This window comes from Gorilla gorilla, chromosome 10 (genome assembly GCF_029281585.2).
Source record: "Gorilla gorilla gorilla isolate KB3781 chromosome 10, NHGRI_mGorGor1-v2.1_pri, whole genome shotgun sequence".
In the NCBI taxonomy this organism is placed as follows: Eukaryota; Metazoa; Chordata; class Mammalia; order Primates; family Hominidae; genus Gorilla; species Gorilla gorilla.
In genome coordinates, this window is record NC_073234.2 from 87,884,062 (window position 1) to 87,904,458 (window position 20,397).

The 20,397-nt window shown below is 33.0% G+C and overlaps 1 protein-coding gene across 1 annotated transcript in view; it reads left to right on the forward strand.

Annotated features, from left to right (window-relative positions):
* TRHDE (thyrotropin releasing hormone degrading enzyme) overlaps window positions 1-20,397 on the forward strand; it is a 397,296-nt gene that overhangs the window by 297,534 nt on the left and 79,365 nt on the right. The window contains exons 10-12 of the mRNA XM_019039267.4: window positions 95-183; window positions 6,814-6,947; window positions 7,046-7,101. Of these exons, the coding sequence (XP_018894812.3) occupies window positions 95-183; window positions 6,814-6,947; window positions 7,046-7,101 (279 nt within the window). The remainder of the gene's footprint in view (window positions 1-94; window positions 184-6,813; window positions 6,948-7,045; window positions 7,102-20,397) is intronic.

Sequence of the window (20,397 nt, forward strand, 5' to 3'; positions counted from 1 at the left end):
AATAAAAATCACACAGAAGGCGCATGGGAAATGTTTTTTGTTTTTGTTTTGATATAGTTATTTTTATTCTTAAAGCTTCTCTTTTATTTTGCAGTTACCTGTGGCAGATTCCATTAACTATTGTGGTAGGAAATAGAAGCCATGTGTCTTCAGAAGCAATTATTTGGGTGTCTAACAAATCAGGTAAACTATATATTCTTCCCTGAGGAAGTATCTGGTTTCAGATAATTGTTTAGCAACTTAACCTCTGGTTTCAGCTGTTATAAAATGTGAATAAAGACAAATTAGAAAGAGAATATAAAGGAATGATTATCAACCCTATAAAATTAGATATAGTATAGTTTCTAAATAGTCTAATTTCAGTTTGTTTATGTAATTACTGAATTTATTTGTTTCTTTAATGGTAGAGAGAAAACTTAAAAATAAGTGTAATACTAATCTTAGGTGTTTAAAATTGTATTTCTTTATAACCACATGTAATTAAAATATAATTATAACCTCAAAGAGAAGAGTATGCCAAATACTGAAAACACAGGTCTCATTTTTACACTTTCCTATCTTCTCTTTACCAGACTGTCTCTTTAAAGGGTGAGAGAGGCAATATTCTCCATGGAATTATATAATTACAGGGCCAGAAGGTGGGGGGCTTGGACAGGTTAGCAAGCCATCTCTTAGGTGGGGTCAAACCTCAAGGAGCAGAGAGAGATGAGATTCTATTCTCTTTCTAAATATCTTCAAATAAGATAGTGACCTATTCCGATTTACTGTCAGAAAGCTATTTCTTGAATCCAATCTATAGCCTTCATTCTACAGTGTGAAACAGGTCCTTTGTATTTCTGTTTTCCATTGAGTTAGAGAAAAAGCCAATTATCATCTTTTATGTAACGTTTCATTTAGATTTAGATAGTCAAGTGTGCCCAGATATTGTTTTCTTACTCCTTCCTCAGACGCTGTTAATTGATGTTATTTTGCTCTTTCATAAGCCTTAGTTTAAAAAGCCACAAATTTTTTATTTGAAATAGGGTGAGGTATAAATAAATAAACACAGTTTCTTCTCCTCAGCCTTGCTATTATAAGGGAGGTTTAAGTGCTCAAAATACATATATGTATACATGCAAGAAAAAGTTGTTACAGTAAAATCTAATCTGGTTGTCAGCAGTACGAACACTTACAGTTCCATGCAGATGTTTACATACATTTTCAGGTTATTGTATTTCTAACACATAAAGACATACGACGAAAACATATGCTTTTATTTATATACACTGTATATGAAGCATTGATAAGTAATGTAGCAATGCATTGAAATACTTTAAAATTTGTTGGTGTTTTTTTCCTTTTAAATTGTTTATTATAATCTATTCTTGCAATTACTGGAATTAGTATTTATATTGTGATTCTGAATTCACACTTCCTGTATTATTTGATTTTGTATTTGTCTTTTCCTGTCATGTAGTTGTTTGTCTACATAAGTTGTTTGTGAAATGATGAGGGAGAGCAGTGAGTTGTTATAATGATCAAATTAGAAAGAAGTCATCTCTCTATAGGATTCCTGTGAGGTGTGATAGAACTATCTTCAGAAATAAGGTAAAATATTTATCTTTGGAAGGTAGAATGGAAATGGGAAAATTAGAAGAGGGTAAAGATACTGATCAAACTTGGGGATTAGCCCAATACTTCACTTTTAGATAGTGCAAGGATTCAGGATGAGTAATTCTGGTGGATACCTTTCCGGGTCCATTTCTTCTAACTTCTTAGTTATTTCCATGCTGTTATTCATGATGTATTTTTATCTCTCACAGAATATCAAGAATAGTATCCCAGGCTGGGCGCTGTGGCTCATGCCTGTAATCCCAGCACTTTGGGAGGCTGAGGCAGGTGGATCACTTGAGATCAGCAGTTTGAGACCAGCCTGGCCAACATGATGAAACTCCATCTCTACTAAAAATACAGAAATTAGCTGGGCATGGTAGTGGGCACCTATAATCCCAGCTACTCGGGAGACTGAGGCAGGAGAATCGCTTGAACCCAGCAGGCGGAGGTTGCAGTGAGCCGAGATCGCGCTATGGCACTCCACCCTGAGCTAGAGAGAGAGACTCTGTCTCAAAAAAAAAAAAAAAAAGAGTAGTATACCAGCTTTCCTTGACCAATAGCCACGGGTTATGTTTGAGGGATCGCTTTCCTTTACAGTCTTTCATTATTATTCAAGAATAAAACAATGTATTGGTTCAAACCATATGTTTGCCTAAAATATCACCTATCTTGATATGTGTGGTCCTAATATACAGCTGCAGCGTTTGCGCAGTAGATAACTCTAGGAGGCGCTATTTGCACAGGCTGTGATATGAATGGCACAGGCCCTCACCCCAAAGTTGTGTAAGGTGCAACTTGGACATTTTAATGAAAAAGGACACATTCGTAGCTCTATCTTCTGTTTGATATAACATTGCCACATTTAGAATGTTAAAACTTTTGCAGATTGCCCATACGAAGATAATGTTTCCTGAAATGTTTTCTGAAAATTTTGTAAATACAAAAATCTGCAAAGTTTACAAGAGACATCTAAAGGACTGAGCACTTTCCTGTTTTGCCTTTTCAGTCTCAGTTTAATTGTATTAAATTTTTTTATGAAGTCCTTCGTTCTGATGACTAATAAAAATTTAACAGCAAACAAAAATTAGGAAAAAAAGATAAAAGATTGTTAATTTTTGTTTCCTTTTGTGTGTTGTCCCATCTCCTCTTTTTCAAGATATTGTCAACTAAATCACAATGAAAACTGTTTTTCCACAAAAACATGAAGAAAAAATTCTGTTAAATTCTTTTAAACATATGTAAAACAGTTCCATATTTAATTATAACAATCAGGTCAATGTGTTTGTAGTTTTTCATTGTCCTTAGTGATACAGATTTTATCTACATGATATTAAGGCAGTCAGTGGTGGATAATATAAAGTACAAGATAGATTTGGATCGTCCTATATTCTTGTCAGTTCAATTTTTGAAAGTACTTTGGATAAATATTTAATTAATGCCAAGGTAAAGCATAGATCATTTTAGCCTAAAAATAATTTTTAAACCAATTTTTCAGTTTTAGAAAACAGGTTGAAGTGTTTATCTTTTTCATTCTTATTATGCAAATACCAACAATTCAGACATTTGTAAATGTAGTAGCTTGCATGTTGACTGGCTATTCAATTAACGGTTCATGGAGAGGAATAAATGTAATGCCAAATGTTAGGAAAGAAAATATTAAAATAGAAGAGAAATTAATCCTGAAAATTAAAGCAAACATGAAAAGTAGCATAATGCAGTAGTGCTTTCTTGAAGCACTGATTTATTTGAGACTCACAACCTTTCAAATGTGCATTATTTTGTCCCCATTTTACAAATGAGGAAATTAAGGCTTGAGAAGTAATTTGTCCAAAATATCAGTTGATTACGTAAAGAGGTGGCTTTAGAAAGTTGGCTTCCTTTGCTTCCTACTGTTCCCCTGACTCTGCAAACACACACACACACACACACACACACACACACCACACACACACACACACACACACACACACACACAGGATTTATTGCTATGGTAGATTGCTTTACGGATCTGTCAGTTATTTAATATGATGTCTTTGATTATATGCACATGATTCTTTATAGGTTTTACAAAATATCCTCATTTGATTTTCACAAGAGTCAAATGAGAAGACCAATATGTATTATTTTCCCTGAGTTTGTCTCACATTTTTACTCTGGTTGACCTTTTTAAAAAAATTTTAAATTCCAATTCTTTGCAACCAGCAAATATTGGATAGAGATACCTAATCTCTTTTCCCTTTTTATTCCAACAGAAAGTAAAAAATATAAAATCTTATAAAATACCAGCTACTCTGTACCTCAATAGTCTAAGCCTTGTGCCATTTTGGATACATTCTAAATATATTTTTTAATCATTATTGCCAGCATCAAGATATAACTTCCATACATTTTATTATGGTACTCATCAAATACCATACCTCATTAGGCCATTGGAAAAGATCTCTTTAAAATTCATTGCTTGCCATCAGTTAATTTGAAGAACATTTTAGGGATATAATTAACTAGAACTGAAAAGATATTTAAAAATCTATTACAAAAATTTTCAGGGAATCATTTCTCCAATGATCTCATTTGTAACAAAGGCATAAAAATATTCATGAACAGTAATAACCTTCAGGTTTTAGTAGTAAATTTAATAATGACGTACTTAAAAACAATAGAAACCTGTCTTTCTTATTCTGGTCAGATGGTGTAGAAGGTACAGCAATTATTTTCCTATTTTAATATACATATTAACTTAAATTTGACTATATCATATCTATAAGTTGTTGAAATTAAGTTTAAAAACTAGATTCAAGCAAATCAAATGGGGCTAAGTTATTCTAGTTATCTAAAATGTGAACAGGAAATAACTTTAAAAATATAGTTACTGTTATAGGAATGCATGACCATTTCAAACTTGTGAAAATCCAAAGTATGTGTTTATATATTAAACTTGGTGCTTGAACATTATACTTTTTGAAAAAAATAACACTTCTTAGATAAAATTTATCAACTTTTCTCAGCTCAAGTGAATTCAAGTAGACTTTAAATATTTTGTGTTGTAAAAATCTTAGTATACTTGAAGACACTTAGAGATTAATTAATTCTGCCTTCAAGGTTGCTAAGGTTTTTACAATAAAAAAGAAACAACATTCTCAATATTTAAGTTTCAATTTTCATTCACCGAATTCAGACATTATTAATTAAGATCTCTTTTTTGAGGTTATTTTAATTTTAAAGAGTGGTATTTTCTCATTTATTTATGTAGTCATTTTTACATCTTTAAAATAGATATGAAATTCTAAATTTTTGCAGCAATTGTTTGAATAAACACACTAAATTTTGAAAAACTATACAATCATAGTTCTGGAGACTGGGTAAATCATTTTCATTTTAGAAAAAATATCTGATGATTCATTTTTCTGAGTTCCATGGATTAAGTATAGTATATAAAAATAGTACATATAAATGTCTTCTTCCATTGAATCATAGATTTGGAAAGAACCTTAAGGGCCATTATTTGTCCCTCAGGTTACAAGTAAGGAAATTGAGGACCAAAGAGAATCAATAGCATAAATTTAAACACTTACATATAGGAAAGCTGAGACAAGAATTTAGCTTTTCTTGTACTCTAGTACTCTTGTACTGTAAAAGAATATGGTACTCTAATTCTTTTTCCAGTTCCATTTTCTCCCTTTCAAATCAACATTAGAATGTGAAAAATGTATATCATATTATAGTAAAAGTGTTATACCATCTTGTATCAATAGAATATAGCACAGTAAAAATTTGGACACTGAAGGCAGGAGATATAAGATGAACCACTTCCTTTCTTGGGTAATTCAATTAACCTGTCTGAGCCTTATTTCTTTATCTGTTCTAATAGACACAATTTATAAAGGTGGTGGGAAGTTGTGATATTGGAAATGATAAAGATTAAATTTTTATATTCAGTATACTTTGGGGTAGAAGTACATTCTATTTTACTGCAGATTTAAAAAAATTGATCATCTATAATATGCATTGGGTTTATTAGTTCACTTCATTCCAGACCTGAGAAACGACTGGTCATTTATGTCCACCCAATATGTTTTCTAGTATAAACTCTTCTTGTGTAGTCTGTACTTGAGAGAGAGTACTCTGTAAATGTATTCCTTCAAGGTAATGAGAGGGAAAATTTATTTTCTATTTTGAAGTCTGAATGTGTAAAAACTTTGACATTGGAGTAAGAACTAGAGATGTATCCCTACTCAGACCAGAAGCTTATGGTTTCTGTGATGCCTTTTATGGTTTTGAGACATTGTAGAAATTAGAGTAGACCCATGTGGTTTTGATTTTTTTTCACCTGGATGTCAGGCTATGTATGTCTGTGCGTATGTGTATATGTTTAAAGTCAACTTCACTGTGTCAATTTTATGTAACATAAGACCTGAAAATCAACAACGTAATTATTAGAACTGTGAACTGTTTCCGTGGAGTCAGTAAAGGCTAAATGTGCAGTGAATAGTGTCCTCTCTTTGTACTATTTTTGAAGGAGTTAAATATGTAAGAAGTTATAATATTGTTTTTACTTTTTATTGGCTTCTGTTAATTGAATTAGCTGGTGAGGATAATCAAATTACCATTTTCCAAAGTGATCCCAATAAGCAGAATTTATTATCTTTGTTTCTAATTCTATATGGAAATATTAAAATCTTGAACAAGTAAGATTTATTTTACTAGCATTATTGATGATGTTGAAAAGTCTGTTATTTATTAGTTCTCTCAAGAAAGCACAAGAAAAAAGGCAAACAACAGTGACTTTCAAGTAAATGAGCTCTATTGTTTTAATATTTTCTTACTGAATCAAATTAGTAGAATATGCATCTAAAACCTCTTCTTTCATTCTAGTCTTATATCCCCATACGATCTAATTAGAAGTTGCCTGAATACAGTGGTAGATTTCTAGGTTACAGTTACTTTGAGAAAGAAAATTATGTATAAGTAATGGGGTTTTGTCAAGAACAAAAATGCTAATTATAAGAAAACAATTAATTGAGATGATAGTGAATAACCTATTAAAAGTTTTTCTAGCAAATTCTACATGCAAGTGATTAATTAAAGAGTAGGCTTCAATTAGGTATTTAAGATGACATTCACTTAATTATTGGTATTGTTATATCTGGCGTTAAGAAAACATACTTCATTTGATTTTAACTCTTAAAGTTTGTAATCTATCCCAAAAATGCTTTTTTTCAGAGCACCACAGAATAACTTATTTGGACAAAGGAAGCTGGCTGCTGGGGAACATCAATCAAACTGGCTATTTTAGAGTCAACTATGACCTAAGGAACTGGAGATTATTAATTGACCAATTAATCCGGAATCATGAGGTACACTCCAGATTTGCTTATCAAAGATATTTTTTGGTATGTGAACACCTGCCATTTTAATCCTAAATTATCCTATTATTTTTTCTAATTGGCCTCAGGTTCTTTCTGTCAGTAACCGAGCGGGCTTGATCGATGATGCCTTCAGCCTAGCCAGGTATGTTTTCCTGTGGATCTCCCCAATAAAAACTTGTGCCTGCAAGACTTCCTGTATTAAACTGCATAATATGTATATGTCTTTTATTTAGGACATTTAAAAAAAATCTATTTCTATCTTATGTTCTTTGACTTTGGATATGAGTTCTAATTAGTCTCCCAAACTTTCTATCAATAATAGCTATAGGGTATTTCTAAGTCAGGATAAGCTTGATGAATTTCTCCACAAGGTCGATTTAACACTGAAGATTAATAGTCTCTTCCCAAATTCATTAATGAACTCTATAAAGTGACCATTGGGCCATATTTAAGTTCTGATAGAAATTACCTTGAAGCATTGGCAATTTTTCCCTGATATATACTAGAATATCTTTTAAAAATGTTTTTGAATGTTATTCATTCTAAGAAGCTTATGCTGCAAAACAGAATTAAATATTCCACTGGGTAAGACCGTTCTTGACAAAATATATATCAATCTTGTAGAAGACTTTAGTTGTACTATAGTAATATTTGTGTTATTTTAATAATTAGATTTATAATATTCAAATTAGTTATTCCTTTGAATAGTCATTAAATGAAATGTTGCTCATAAACTGAAGCTATTTGTTCAATTTTGAGACTAAAATGTAAAACAAACTCAGTCCCTTTAATATTTCATACTGTTTCACAGCTAAGTACAGTTTTAATTTTAATAATCAAATTATACAAGCTGTCAATTAAGACATAGGTGACTCTCTTTACTTACCTGGTTATCATGATTTACCACATTGTCTTCTAAGATAATCAGAGGAAACTGGTTAGTTAGTAGTGCTGATATTAACACATGACTTATTTTAGTAATAGGCTTTTTTGCATGGGACCTGAAACTGCTTTTACAGTTTATGTATTCAATCAAAATTCAATTCTCTTCCATATGTTAAAAAGCATATTACACACTACAGGATTCTAATCCATCAAAATAATAAGCTTACACATAGAAGACTTGATAATTACTTTGATAGACGCAAAGCCAAAGTTTGGGATCAAATTACAGAGATTGATTTTTGTAGAAACAAGCAATATAGAGGGGACAGCATAAATATATAGAGGGTAAAGGAAAAAATTTCAGGTGCTTTTCTATTTAAAAAAATACTCTGACTTTTGCCTCCCTTATTGCTAATAAAGAAATAAAAAACATTGCTAATATTTTTCTTATTTGGTGAGTGATGCTGTATCAGTGCCTCATTCTGACCAGGCATGTACAATTTTAGGCACATATTTGCCTAATAATTGAATGGCAAATCTAAGGACAACTTTTCAACAACGTGGAAATTGCTAATGAAATTGTACCAATTAATGTATTTGTGTAATAAGAACTGGGGTTCAGTTCTAGCAAAGATAAATGAAGGCTTTTCCATGCCATAGCACCATCTTGTTGGGCAAAAATTTAGAAATAATAGAGCTACATAAAGGCCTGCTGAGTCATGTGTGGAGATAATGATTAATATGTAGCTTTTGCTCTGCAGTAAAATCTGAAGTCTTTGTAGAAAGTTTTATGTACCAAAGAAAGATTATTTTGGCACAGAAGTTTAGAGAGTCCAGAAAGCCAGAAGGATAATGTATTTAATGTGATAATGTACTGAAAGAGAAGCAGAAAAAGAGAGTGAGGTGTTGAGTACCACAACGAAAGGGTAAGGAACTCAAAGAAAGCTGTTTTCATTAGCTAATAATTATTTAGCACTTTTAAGGAGCCAAAAGCTTTTCTATTTTATATATAGTAATTTGTTTAATTTTCACAACTTTACAAGATATGTAGATAGATATTATTACTATTCCCACTTTAAGTGTGAGGAAATGGAAGCTCAGAGAGGTCACACAGCTGATAATTGGGAGAGCCACAGCCTGGATCCAGGTGGTCTGTCTTCAGAGCCTCTGCCATTAACCAGAGCACTAAGCTGCTTCTTAGAAGTACTGGTATTTATTATAATAAAAGAGCCAGAGGATATAGAAGGACTGAGGGGTTTCGAGGCAGTTGTTCATGTGAATCGTTACGGGTTTGAAATGATGGTGAGAAAGCAAGTAAATAGTAATAGCCTAATGACAGAGGCCAGATGGAAATTAAAAGGAAGGGATCTGTTGACTCATCTGCATTAAATGATAGAAGTTATTTTTAGATGAAATGTTTTATTTAATTTTAGTGGATAAATTTCTTTTTCAAAAATTAGATTTCTTCTTCCCTAAGACAGAACATTGCTTTCAATTCCAATTTTGGATGCTTTCGATTGCAATTTTGGGAGCCTTAAAAGTTTGAAGTAAATAATTTCATGATCATTTGTATAAATTCACCAGAAGAACATGCGAATCTCATTGAATATATATTTATAATTTGTTTTATTGCTCAAGAGATAGTTTTCCTATTACAGTAAGAGTAAATAAATACAAATTTAGATTCATTTAGGCAAATTCTCTGGTCTTACTTGGAGTTAAGGATTATTCATATTGCATTGTAGTATTGTAAATATTCCATAGTTTTGCTATTCAATCTATATCAACCTTCTCTCAGTCTCCTAAACACATTGTGCACTCTTTGGCTTCTTTAAAGATAACACGTAAAAGAATAGCAAATATTTATTAAATACTTGCGCTCCAGGTACTGTTCTGATGCTTTTATGAATGATCTCCATCAGTCTTCTCAATGAACCAATGGAGTGGGTGTGGTTACTTGTTGACATTTTATAGCTGAGGCATTGAGATTAAGAGAGGTTAAGTTGCTTAGGTAAGGCTGCACAGCTTTTGGGGCAGGGGTGGAGGAAGTAGTTCAACCCCAAACAGTGACACAGCAGAGTCCATGACCTCAAGTAAGAGTGACTTTGCCCATTACATGAAATTTCTTGCTATCCTCATTCCCCTTGACTGTTGAGATTATTATCATACATTGAAAAAATGTATGATTTTACTCACCCTCCCTCATTGAGGACTTATCTGTCCTTCCCAGCAAAAGTAAGGTGATATTCTATGGATCTGTGTTACAGCAATTATCACCTTATTGCTCAACCACTTCCTTTTCTGGGTTCCTGATAGTTCTTCGATGATGTGGAGGAGAAGCCTTTGTGTCATCCGTTTATTACTACTGTCTACCCTAATGTTTGCTACAGGATTGTGCCTGTGTATATTTGTTACATGAATTGATAAAGTAATTGTTAATTATTTAGACTATTAACTTTATGCCACGACTTGTTGTGAGATTAAGCAAACTTGCTCTAGTCATTCTTTATTTGGTTGTTTTTTAAATATATAAATTCGCCTGAATGCATTCTAATTGTAAAGGACTAAAACAAAACAAGAGATACAATATGAAATCTTCTTTTACTCCCTTCATTCCCTGCCATTTTATCCTGCTCACAGGTAAAATATTTGGCATGTATTTATCTAACCATTTTTTCTTTACACTTTCTTACTGTTTAGTGTTTTTTTTTTTTTATGAACAGAAAGTCTATTCTCTGACTCATTTATTAAAATAAATCTGGGGATCTTTTTATTGTTTCTAATTTTTCACTATTAGAATCAAGATTGCAATGAGTGTCCATGAGGAGTCTTTTATTGTGTATGTGTATTTTTTTAAGATTTACTTTTGTAAGTTGAATTTGGGGTATGACTTTTTAAATAAATATTAGAAATTATATTCTGAAGGCTTTTCCAATTTAACCCTCCATCAACCATGTGTGAGCGGGCCCAATTTCCTCAAATCCTGCATTATAATGAATGGTATATATTTTTTAAACTTTTGACAGTCTAGTGGCAAAAGTGATTTTATAAAAGTTATTCATTACTGGTTAAAAGAAGTTGTGCATGCTTTCATATACATTTGCTGTTTGTATGTTTTCTTCTGTGAATTATCACCAAATTAAAAACAAAAGATTAAAAACCTAATAGAAAATGAGCAAACGTATTTGCTACTATACTTTCCTGTATATTTTGGATGTTTTTGGATATTAATCCTTTTTTTGTAGCATACGCTTTACAGTAGTTTTCACTCAACACTATGCTAATTATTTTTAAGCTTTGTGGTGGTTATCATCATTCAGAGGTTTTTAATATATATGTCAAGGCATTCCTTTTATAACTTTCTGGTTCTGTCTCACATAGGGCTTCCCTGTCTGAAGATTTTGAAATATTCTATTTTTCTTAAGAGATTGTTTTTGTTTTACATCTGTCTCTTCAACCCTTCCTTCTCTGATCAATTTTTATGTTTAGAATGAAGTAAAGGTCTAATTTTCTTTAACTTTCATAAGTGCCAATTATTTCAATCCTACTTATTTAAAGGTTTTAATTTTTGTGGATTTGAAATGATATCTTTATCCTAATGCAAATGCCCATATTTTAGAGATTTTTTTATTTTGCCTAACTGCTCTCTTTGTTCTTTTTTGCACCATCATATTGTTTTAATAGGTTTAGATTTATTGTATGTTGCAGTTGCCCAGATTTTATCTTGTTCTTATTCAGAATCTTACATATTTCCATTCAATATAAATTTTAGAGTCATTTTGACAAACTCTACTAAAAAATCGCACTACAGTTATGACTAGATATGCATTAGATTTATAAATCAATTTGTACAGTATTAACATCTTTTCAAATTTGAGTTTTCCAGTGACAATGTTATTTGTCTTCATTTATTCAGGTCCCAAAGTTAAGCCCTATGGTTTTATGTACATGGGTTCTGGTAATATTGTGTTATTTCCTCATTTTTGAAAAGGTATATGCTGCTTTACAGTCTGGCACTGTTTTCACACTTACATATTATAAATTTCAATGCTTGCAGTTAGGGAATCAATTAATTGCCTTGCAAGTTCTATTGTATTATGGCTTGCACTTTAAAATTAGTAACTAAAATGCCTAGATATTTGTGTTGTTGGGTGTTTGTATTTGTTTTTTGTTTTTTGAGATGGAGTTTCACTCTTGTTACCCAGGCCGGAGTGCAATGGCGTGATCTTGTCTCACTGCAACCTCTGCCTCCTGGGTTGAAGTGGTTCTCCTGCCTCAGCCTCCTGAGTAGCTGGGATTACAGGCACCCACCACCATACCTAGCTAGTTTTGTATTTTTATTAAACACAGGGTTTTACCACGTTGGTCAGGCTAGTCTTGAACTGCTGACCTCAGGTGATCCACCCACCTTGGCCTCCCAAAGGGCTGGGATTACAGGCATGAGCCACAGCGCCTTGCCTGTTTTTGTTTTTTGTTTGTTTGTTTGTTTCGATAAAGCATGGTTATATTGGGGGATATAAAAGTGAACAAGATGCATTTCTTATTTTCAGTGAACTCACAATCTAGCAGGGAAGATGCATGGTACGTAACTAACTATATTCAGTATATACGTTCTATGAATAAAATGTTATGAAAGCATTAAGGAGTAAAGAATTAGTGTCGCCTAGGAAGATTATGGAAAACATCAAAATATCCTATAGGAAATACCATCGGGAGAGTGAAAGTTTACAATGGAAATACATTAAATGCTTAAAAGTAAGAGAATGAAAGCAAAAAAAAGAGTATAAACTAGAGAATAAACTTATGGCAGAACTATTACAGCAGCAATGCCTCATGGCACAATTTGGATAAAGCAGAGATTTGAGATTTCTCTGGAGTGGAATTGGCAGCTAGATAAGGTGAAAATTCTTACTTAATTGTTGAAATTATTTATCAGTTATTATATGATAGAAACTAAATATTTAGAAGATTTGCAATAGAAAATATAATCAACGGGTTGGGTATTTAAAGCTTTTAACATGCTCTGAGTACAATTTTTTAAAGTTATAAATGTGCATATCACTGGGTTGTGAATTCACATGGCATTATTTGAAAATATCCAAAATACATGAAAATTATTTGGAAAATTGTGTATACCCAAAAGCATTACAGGGTTAAATCATGATCATCATTATCATCATCGTCATAAATATCATCATAGTCCTCCTTGCCCTGGGCAGTTACTATGTTAATTTTAAAAATTTAGTCACCAGTTTCCTGGAATATTCAATTTTGCAAAACATATGCAAATCTATTGTGTTTTTAATATCATAACATGCTTTTTTAGCATGTGTAACATTTTTAAAATTATGTTATAGACTACTCTGTTAAAAAATCCAGTCGTTTACTAATTTTCCCATGATGAGGGCAAATTATTTTTAGTTCACAAACTTTGTTAAGAAATATGACGTTATTTTTTTGTAAATTATTAGTGTTTTATTAAAAAGCATAAGGACCTGTGTCTAGAGATTATGTTTGTCCCTCTTAGAAGTGCTGTAGGCACCGGGCGCAGTGGCTCACACCTGTAATCCCAGCATTTTGGGAGGCCGAGGTGGGCAGATCACGAGGTCAGGAGATCAAGACCATACTGGCTAACATGGTGAAACCCCGTCTCTACTAAAAATACAAAAAATTAGCCGGGCAAGGTGGCAGGCACCTGTAGTTCCAGCTACTCAGGAGCTGAGGCAGGAGAACTGCTTGAACCCGGGAGGCGGAACTTGTAGTGAGCCAAGGTTGTGCCACTGCACTCCAGCCTGGGCGACAGAGCGAGACTCCGTCTCAAAAAAAAAAAAAAAAAAAAAAAGTGCTGTAGGCGCTGGAGAGCAGTCATCAGTAGTGCATAATATATGTTTGATGAATATATAAGTTAAAAAATAATACGCTTTTATTTACTTGTCTAACAGCTTATACATTTGAGATATATTAGAAGCCTGGGAATTCAGCATAATAGCCACTGAAAATATAATGGCTAAAGAAGAAGAAAATTATGAGAACATTTCAAAAACTTACAGATTTTTTTTTTCATTTCTGAGCCTGGTTTCAGAAATGGAAACAGCATTGTTAAAATAACCTTAACAACATTTGCAAACTGTGGAAGTAATTTGCTCCTTTTGGGACTTTTTTCGGCATGGTTTTTGTTAGACGTTCTTTTGTGTCTTCTGGATGGCTCTCTTGTACCTCGTTTAAGGTTTCTCTTGCAAAACATATGTTGATCATTTTTTCACTTATTGCAGAAAATAGTAGTATAATGTGCCTGAAAAGCAAGTGCACCCTGACCCTGGCCAGATGAGTAGCAGTTTTTCCTGCTTTGATAGCTGGTTGTTTAAATGTGTAATGTGCTGAAGTTTCAAAAATGAAATTGAGAAGGAATTATAAACCTTTTGTGAGAAATACTTTGGCAGACTGGACTTTTTGTTTTGATTTCCTCATTCTGTAATGGAGATAACAGGACTACATCACTTCAACTGAAAACTGCCATGAAAAACCTGATTAAGGATCCTAGATCCCTCTAATATCCTGCCTAATGCTTTATAAATGTTGATTTTATGAAGGATGCTTCGTTTCAAAATTATTTATTTAATCCCTATCTTTTTCTGTTTTTACAGTACTATACAAATCTCAGTATAAGCATTTTTCTTTTAGTTGTGTTTTACAATGAAATTATGAGCATTATTAATAATAATAGAACATTGATTTGAATGTGTTGTTTATTGCTCTCATTGGACATGGAGAGAAGGATGACTCTTCAGCTGTTTGTATTAGATTCATTTGGGAGTGGCGTCCATGTATGGTTATAGCTCTTAGTTATCTTTTGTTAAACCACCAGAATATGTGTGCAAAAGGATAAATATTAAATGATTATGAAGTCCTGAAAGTTATAAAATTATTTATTGCAAACTACGATTTATTGTTGACTATATGCTTCCATTCTTCTGCCATTGACCAAAAGTTATTAAAATTAGCTTGTTGTTATCCTCTCAGCCTTTCTAACCGGTATAGGTTGTTCCATGATATGAGCAGTGTCTCACAGTGAATCCTTCCAGGAGCTTCATGGCCATTCCCAAAAGATCACATTTCTCACATCTCTGAGGTTGGGGATTCTAATTATCTATTTGTCATCATCAGTGAAGGCTCAGTCTTGAGACATGCAAAAAAAGTCACCTTGAAGCATTCCTGTTTTATACCTTTCTGCATGCAATTATTTAAAAATTCATATCCAAAACACCTCTAAATTAGTCTTAGTTTATGCAACACTTTGCCACAGATAAATGTTAAAAATAGTCTGAAAACATTTTCAGGACATTTAACTGTAACAAGCTGGGAATCTTTAGACTTATTTCTATTATAACTCAGTAAAAGCCTAGAGTATATTTCTGGATTTTCAAGCTACACTGTTTCTGCAGGAATATGCTGGTTTGCTCAAGGTTAGAGATTGAGTTAATACATTCCTTTGAGCTGTCTTTAGAAATCTGTTGAGGGTGGAGTCACAGATGTTGTCCTTAGGATGAGGATTTATGAGGAGCTACTATACCAGGTACTTATGAGAAGTACAAATCTCCTGAGGCATTAAGGGCAGGCTTGTGGCTCTAAAGGATGGCAAACTTTCTTAGAGACTTTTAAATTGTGCTGCATTAAATCAAAAGCAAATTTGTAACCTTCCAGTACCAAATTTGTGTTTCATCTCTGTAGGAGAAAATGTTTTAATATTAATGCCTGAGAGTGCTGAGTGGAAAGTAAAAGCAAAGTATTTTGACATTATTCTGTAGGTTTGGTCCATTTTATTTTTTTTTCAATTGACATAATATTGTATGTATTTATCATATACAACATGAAGTTTTGAAGTATATGTATGTTGTGAAATGGTTCAGTATTGCTAATTCTTGCATGCATGATCTTACATTATTTTTGTGATGAGAACACATTCACTCTCTTAGCATTTTTCAAGAATACACTATATTGTCGTTAACTATAGTCATCAAGCTGTACAATAGATCTCTTGAAATTATTCCTTTAATATAACTATAATTTTGAATCCTTTGGCCAATATCTTCCCAGCTCTTTTTCCTCCAACAACCCTAGCCTCTGGCAACCACTGTTCTAGTCTCTATTTCTATGAGATCATCTTTTTTAGATTCCACATATAAGTGAGATTATGTGGTATTTTCTCTTCTGTGCCTGGCTTATTTCACTTAACATAATGTCCTCCAGGTTCATCCATGTTGTCACAAATGAGAGGATTTCCTTTTTTATGGGTAAATAGTGTTCCATTTTGTATATATACCACATTTTCTTTATCAGTTCATCCATTGATAGAAACTTAGGTTAATTCCATATTTGGCTATTGTGAATAACTTTGCTGCAATAAATATGAAAGTGCAGATATCTCTTTGACAGCAACAGTACTCTAAAAATATCATATTGTCCCTATATTCTCCTAATAAGCATATAGCCAAAGTAGAGCCTTTGTGTTGGGAAAATCTTATCTTTTTGTCACTATTTTTATCATCTTCTGAGGGAAGCTCTGCCTCTGCCTGGTGCCTGCCATTTAACTGACTACTATTATCTGCACATGCCTGAACATGACCAGTCTATACCATGGCTGTTGGCAACCATTTGCTTGAAATTGCTTAGCTAGTATGGGACTATAGCCTCTACAAGTCATTTTATGTCTGTTTCTTCATATCATTTTTAATTTTATTAAAATTTATATGTTGATCATTTCTGTATTCTAGAAATTCATTTCGTCTTTTCTCTTTCTTCTTTGTCTTACATTTTAAACACCAATCTAAGTCTGTATAATTTGATTTCCTTTCCCAATTGGTAAGAGCATTGGCTATCAGGTTACATAGAGTTGGAATTCTTGCTCTATGAAATAACTGACAATAAATAAATGTTATTTAAATAAATGTTATTTTTGTTCTGTCCCTTTCCTACATTCACAGCACGTACTTATGGTCACTCCACAGTAAATAGACATCATTGTTATTTCCTCTATACTACCTTACAATCCACCATATTCATTGATCTTCTGAACTGACCCCTTCCTAGGCTGCCCCAAACCATCTGTAAACACACATCCTAATGCCAACTCTAAGAGGAAGTAGAATATGACTAAAGCATACCTGGTTTTGCTTCTGCTAAAGAGGACAGAAACTACTTGCTTTTTGATTTGTTGTAAGAAGTCTGACAGGGACTCAGCCAAAACGGGACATTCTATTCTACCAGAAAAGAAAATGAGAGTTTTGAGGTAGACAAAGACTACTGAAAAATTAAACTGAATCCTTCTGGCATTTGTCCTGTCAATGTAAAAGCCTCATTTTTATAAAGATCTCTATCTGCTCTGTTTCTCAAACAACTCAAAATAAAAATCCTCTTATTTTTATTATGATTAGTTAAACTCTAAAGAAATTTTTAAAATGAGGAATATATGAATACAGGTACTAATACAGGCTTTATGTTTGGGTAATTACTTATTGCTTTAAGTTGTCTCATTACGATCTTTTCCCACCTCAGAACAAAGAGTCAGAGGAGCCTTCTGATAATCATCTTTCTTACTAAACATGCTGATTAGCCAATGATAAAGTAAAGAGCTGCTCATATTTTTTATCCCAGAACTCATGAAATCTATTTTTGGCTTCAACTGTAGGCAAGGTAGCAATGCTATCATGATAAGAAAAAGATAATAGAAAATAAGCATTTTACATTATTTTACACTAGTCATAAATATAAAAGATTCCATTTTTAACTATGAAAAGGTGATAATTTGGGGAAGAAGATAAAGGAAATCTAGTTCTAAGATTTTGTGCAATGAAGTGAGTGGTTAATTTGAAGTAACATACACTTTGTTTATGTGGGAAATCGTAAAGCCTTAGGACGAGATTTGAAATACATGATGTTCTCTCTTAATTGCATGCAATTTGAGCTATTCGTTGTGGAATGCTTCTAATATCCTTATGTGGAATGGAGTATCAGTGAAGAGGCCTTCACTATTTTGGATGTAAGAAAACATCAGATTAGGAAAATCTGACTTGTTGCAAGTATGTCAACGCTTGCTTAATGTTAAAGATGTAAGTACAGGCCAACACAGAAGCTAAGAAGTAGTTCTGGGCCCTGTGAACTCAGACCACATTTGAATCACGGATTAGATTCTTCCTTCCTAAACTAGGAATGGCCTGGAGTGCAGTTGATTCACGCCTCTAACGGGAGGTAGCAGAGGTTTCCTGTTGCTCAGCTGCTTCATCTAATTAGGGTGAGGATTAAACAGAAATTCAATATCAACTCTCCAGGACACCAGGTGGTCATGCTAACCAAAAGGAAAAAAAAAAAGAGTTTGCAATAAGGAAGAAAATATTGTTAGTCTAGAAGTCTGTGTTTGACAAATTTGAGTAAGGCTAATAGGCCCTGAAGAGAATAATGATTGAATATCAGAATTTTATGTGGATGCTAACTTAAACACACTCTAAATTAGAGGGCAGTTATTGGGAATGCTGTCAGAAATGCCAAAATAGAAAGAACTATAGATGAAAATTAGTTGGTGTTGCATTCCCAGTGTGCAAATATAAAAAAGTTAATTGTGTAAGCTGAGGGCAGATCATGAATTTTATCCATGACATGTTGAGGGAAATATTACTTATCCTTTTTCAACTGATAGTGAAACTACAGTTATTCACAGAAAAATAGTTACTGTGCAGAGCAATTAAGTCTCTGGCCTCCCAGTTTACTGTAGTTTTTAAATTTTCATCTTTGTAGAGTTTCCCAGTTTCCTATTTCCCTTTACTTTAAAATGTTTTTGAATTCTGTTGAATTTTAACATTGGTAGATTATCAGTTTTTTTAAGTATGGAGAGTTGAGAAATGCTTAGGAAAATTTTTGTTTCAACAGATGCAATATGTAGGTTATTTCAGTAAATTAGGTATCAGTGTAGACATTAATGAATTTGTAGATAGATGATAGATTGGTAGTTACGTAGATAGATTAGATAGATAGATGATAGGCAGATGAATTATCTGAAAGTAAGTAGATCTAAAAGTAGATGGATAACAAAGATAGAACCATAACACTTCATGCTATGGTGAAATCACTATATTTAGCCTCAGAAAGACATCTTTGTTATGGTGTCATATTAAAAAAATTATACAGAATTTTAAAACTAAAGGATTGCAGCTCATATGTAGTTAAAATGAATTCAAGTGATTTTCTTGGTGGAATAAAGATATTACTGAGAGATAAGTATTTTATACACATGAATTATATACTAAATAGCTATCACATGTAACATAAGTTACAAGTGTTTGATGCAGAAATTTTAAAATATTCACCTACTTCAAAGATATGGTAAACTAAATGTAAGGCAGAAATATGTTCTTAATTTGTTGGTCTGTTTTTTAATTTAAAAATTTTAAAAACACATAAAAGCTTATAGGAAAATCTTTCAATATTTAGTTACCAGGTTTGTATGTGCTGTCATCATTCAATACCTATTTCTCATTGCAAACAAGTCAGTTTCTGAAGTGTGTATCCACAATATTAAATGAACTATATGTTCCCCTTATCCTGTACTGATAAGCGATCAGCAAGCATCTTTCACGGACAAAATAAAGATCGTAAGAAGCATGAGAAGCACTTCACAATGCTTATAGTACGTTGACGTTTCTCATTTTGATTTTTGATGCTTGTTAGTAAGAATAATTAACAAATGGCAAATTCTGTAATACAAAGTTAGTCAGTATTATCTTTCTGTTATTTAATAGCTTTGTACATTTGGAAAAGAGTTATTTTAAATATGGTGGTCAGGGAAGCCCTCATTTTCCAGTTGATACTTGAGAAGTAGTTTGAAAGAAGTAAATAAGGGAACCATCTGAGTAGAGCATTCCAGAGGAACAGCAAGTGCAAAGGCCCTGAGGGAGCATGTGCTTGGCATGTTTAAGAAAAAGAGATAGGTAGATGTGGCTCTAATGGAGTGAGTAAGGGGCATTGCAGGCTGAATGTGTTTAGGCAGGAAAAGGACATTGATCATGTAATAAACTATTGTGAGAATTTGCAGTTTTTTTCAGAGTAAAAGGTAAAGCATATGGGAGGGTTTTGAGCAGAAGAGTGACATGACCAGGCCTGTGTTTTTAAAGGATCGCTGACTCTGTCTGCTCTGTTAAGAATATACTATGAGGGAATGAGTGTGGAAGCAGGGAGCCTGGTTAGAAAGGTCATCAGGACAAACTCCATAAAGACTCTTGTTGAAGATGATACTATGGCTATTTACCTGGTGTATTAGTCCATTCTCATGCTGCTATGAAGAAATGCCTGAGACTGGGTAACTTATAAAGGAAAGAGATTTAATTGACTCACAGTTCTGCATGGCTGGGATGACGTCAGGAAACTTACAATCATGGTGGAAAGGGAAGCAAACATGTCCTTCTTCACAAGGCGGTAGGAAAAGGAAGTGGAAAGCAAAGAGGGAAAAACCCCTTTTAAAACCATCAGATCTCCTGAGAACTCACTATCACAAGAACAACATGAA